Source organism: Bison bison, unplaced genomic scaffold (genome assembly GCF_000754665.1).
Source record: "Bison bison bison isolate TAMUID 2011002044 unplaced genomic scaffold, Bison_UMD1.0 scf7180017864482, whole genome shotgun sequence".
NCBI classification, from domain to species: Eukaryota; Metazoa; Chordata; class Mammalia; order Artiodactyla; family Bovidae; genus Bison; species Bison bison.
The window spans coordinates 662,609-665,802 of record NW_011495042.1 but is presented as its reverse complement, the minus strand read 5'-3'; the positions used below and the strand labels follow the sequence as shown (position 1 = coordinate 665,802).

General features: G+C 62.0%; 1 protein-coding gene across 1 annotated transcript in view; it reads right to left on the bottom strand.

The window, feature by feature from the left end:
• Positions 1-3,194, bottom strand: part of SCAP (SREBF chaperone) — a 105,062-nt gene that overhangs the window by 5,205 nt on the left and 96,663 nt on the right. Inside the window, exons 10-13 of the mRNA XM_010862497.1 lie at positions 2,963-3,057; positions 1,600-1,698; positions 1,222-1,440; positions 123-499 (exon numbers count right to left, since the gene is read on the bottom strand). Of these exons, the coding sequence (XP_010860799.1) occupies positions 123-499; positions 1,222-1,440; positions 1,600-1,698; positions 2,963-3,057 (790 nt within the window). The remainder of the gene's footprint in view (positions 1-122; positions 500-1,221; positions 1,441-1,599; positions 1,699-2,962; positions 3,058-3,194) is intronic.

The following is a 3,194-nucleotide window of genomic DNA, read 5'->3' as shown; positions in this document are numbered from 1 at the left end:
GTTTATTTGAAAGAAAATTCAGAATTCAAACCCACGGGTCTCCCTCCTGAGGGAAGGGGTGCTCTGGGGGCAGTGAGCTGACACGACCAGGTGGGAGGGGGGACCCAGCTCAGCCCACCCACCTCTTGGCCAGTGTGATGTTGTAATAGCTGAAGAGCGTGGGCCAGTGGCGGAAGGACAGTTTCCTCCAGAGCTCCTCGTCCTCGGGCCCCCAGGTGACCTCTGGGGCCGGGCTGTCATGGACGCCCTCGGCGAGACCCCCGGGCTCAGGCGGCTCCCCTGGCAACGTCTGGTTCTCGGGTAACTTGGAGGCATCCGGCGGGAAGATGGAAAAGGCAGGATCCGGGTGGCTGGCAGGCAGCACGCCACTGGGCACAGGCAGAGGAGCCAGGGCACCCTCGCCCAGCGGGCTCTGCTCCGTTACCTGGGCGGCCAGGTAGGTGCGCAGCCCAGCTGGGTCCGTGTACACAAGGATGCCGATCCACACTACCGTGCCAGCCTGCAGCAGGGAGTGGGGGCTCAGCAGGACCCCAGGGAGGAAGGGGCAGCCTTCACCCGCTGTACACTCGGCCCTCACGCTGGAAAGCGGCAGGCCAGGGGGTAGAGAGAGGACACAGGCCACCTGTCCTTCCCTTCTACCTCAAGTCCTCTATGACTAAGACCAACTGCCCCCCTGGACGGACCAAGCTCCCTTTCCATGCTCGGGTTTGAGACTCCTGGCCGAAATAGAGAGAGGCACCCTGGGTTTGATACAGAACTTTCCCACCCTAACCGCTCCCTCAGCTTGGGCCCCCATGGTCAGCATAGCCGCAGGGACCAGCTGCCTGACCTGCTCCAGGGACACCACGGGTCTCAGTCCTCAGAGGGCCTCAGCCCCGCTCCCCTCTCACTTCAGCCAACCTTGCTCCTTCTTCCGTCTGCCCAGCCAGCATTTCCTGCTGCCTGCACAGTGAACCCTGACTTGGGGAACCACCTGGTTCCATCCCAGAGCATCCGTCCTGGTCACTCTGGGCAGACTCCTCTCCCTGATGACACCAGCTGCTTCTCCAGAGACAGGCTTCTCACCCCAGAAACCACAAGGTCTGGGCAGGAGGGGAGAAGGGGAGGCTTCCCAAAGCTAGGCTTCCAGGGGCCACGAGGGCCCGGGGAGCACCCCCCCAAGACAAACGCAAACGGCAAGAGGACTGTGAGTGCGGGCCTGCGGGTGGGGGTGGCAGGTACCATGATGAGGCGCTGTGCCAGGCGGGTTCGGGCCAGGAAGTAGATGACACGCAGCCGCTTGGGGAGACGCAGGTTGCGGAAGGAGGACGGCTGCAGTGTGATGGTGTGGGGCATGGATGGCCGCACAGTTGGCTGCCGCTCAAAGCGTGTTGGCCGCCCCACCGGCTTGGCTGGGGGCAGGCAGGCCTCAGGGGGCAGCCGCTTGTTCAGGTCCGCCAGCTGTTGGGGGTGCAGTGGTCAGGGCCTGGAGCCGCGGTCCAGAAGCTCCCACTTGGGGCTGCGGCCCTGCCCTAGGTCTGCCCTCTCTTGCCCAGAGACCCCTGAGCACAGCCAGGGCTGAGGAGGAGGTGGTTAGGGCAGGGCTCAGCCCACTCCTACCTCCATCCGGCGAATGTCAATGGACAGGACAGTGGTGAAAAACAGCATCTGAAGGAAAAAGTCAGACACCAGCCCCACGACGGCAAAAAGACAGAACTCCTGGAAAAAAGGCAATGAGAGGACACTGACCTCAGGGCCCAGCACTGGAGAACCAGTTCCCTGCCTGCTGCGGCCGCAGCCCCATGTGGGAGCCTCATGGGCCCTGACCACTGCACCCCAAACAGCTGGCACCCTGGACGCTGCAGGGCAGTTTCTTGCGAGGCACAGCAGGGAGGAGAGATGCTGGAACTTTGACATCCAGGAGCCACCAAAGAGGATGCAGCAGCAGCTCCCTCCCTCCCCATGAGGGGGCAGCAGAGACCCCTGGCACTGATGCCCCAGCAGCCTGCAGTACTCCAAAAGCCCTCCCTAACTGAGGCCCCAGCCCTGCTCATGTACCAGAGACCAACACCTACCAAGAGCCCAGGCCTGGCCTGGTTTGGAGGCTCTCAGAAATTTCTTATTCCTGGCCAATGACTACACTGGACCAATGAAAGGAGAGGAAGAGCACAGGGGAGAATTAATTCTACCCAGAAACTGAAAAGGGGAGTCTCTTTCCTCCCCAGGCTCTGTGGATAGATGGAGTTTTCTCGGGTTTAGGTTTTCCTCCTCTGCCCTTGTTGAGACCTCTGGTGCATCACCATGGCTTCTACTCAAATGTGAGGAAAATGAAGAATGGAGTGCACAGTGGCACGTCAGCCCTCATGTCCCAAGACCGTCCGCGTCCTGCAGACACCCTCTGGTGGGGTAGGGTGGGGAGCCTGGGGGCCCTGGGTTCCTTCCCAAACCTCAGCTGGCCTGCCAGTCGTGGGGAAAGGACAGGAGGCAACAACTCCTTACTCCCTTCACAAAACTTCCAGGCAGCAACAGTGGGCTTCCTGCTCGCAGCCCCAGGGCTCAGCAATGGCTGGTGGCTCTCCCAGGGTCGGGCCACGGGTCTCGAGGGTGCAGGGGCGGGTCAGGGCTCAGGCCCTGAAAGGCAGGGGGGCCTCACCACTTTCTGCCTGAGAACTGGGAAACGGGGCCTGACTGGACTGTGCTGCGGGCAGCCAGCTTCCTCTCCTGCCACTTGAGTGAGGGACGGCAGTGAGTGGTCATGGGTGAGGGGTCATGGGTCTGAGACTGCCAGGCTGTAGCTCGGCTTACTGAGTCCTCCTCCTGGGCCAGTTCCACCAGGGCCTCTCTGTGCACAGTGACAGCCAGCCTGCCAGTAGAGGGGCCACCTCACAGGAGAGGGCAGCAGCAAGGCAGGGTGTGCCCTGCACAGCTGGAAGGCTCAGTAATGGGCTCCACGCGGCCCAAGCTGCAGACCCGGAGGCCTCACCTGGATGGCAGGCACTAGGGTGAAGTAGCCAATGAGGACGATGCCCAGCTCTGTGGCCATGTTCTTCATGATGGACCAGCTCTCGCTGCTCAGGCCTGCAGGGGACAACGGGGCCATACGGCAACACATAACCTCTGTCCACTGCATGTGGGCTGACGACTGCATGGCCCACAAGACAGCTGCCCACCAAATGCTCCAACCCTAAGGACCCTGCTATGGGCACAGCTTTACA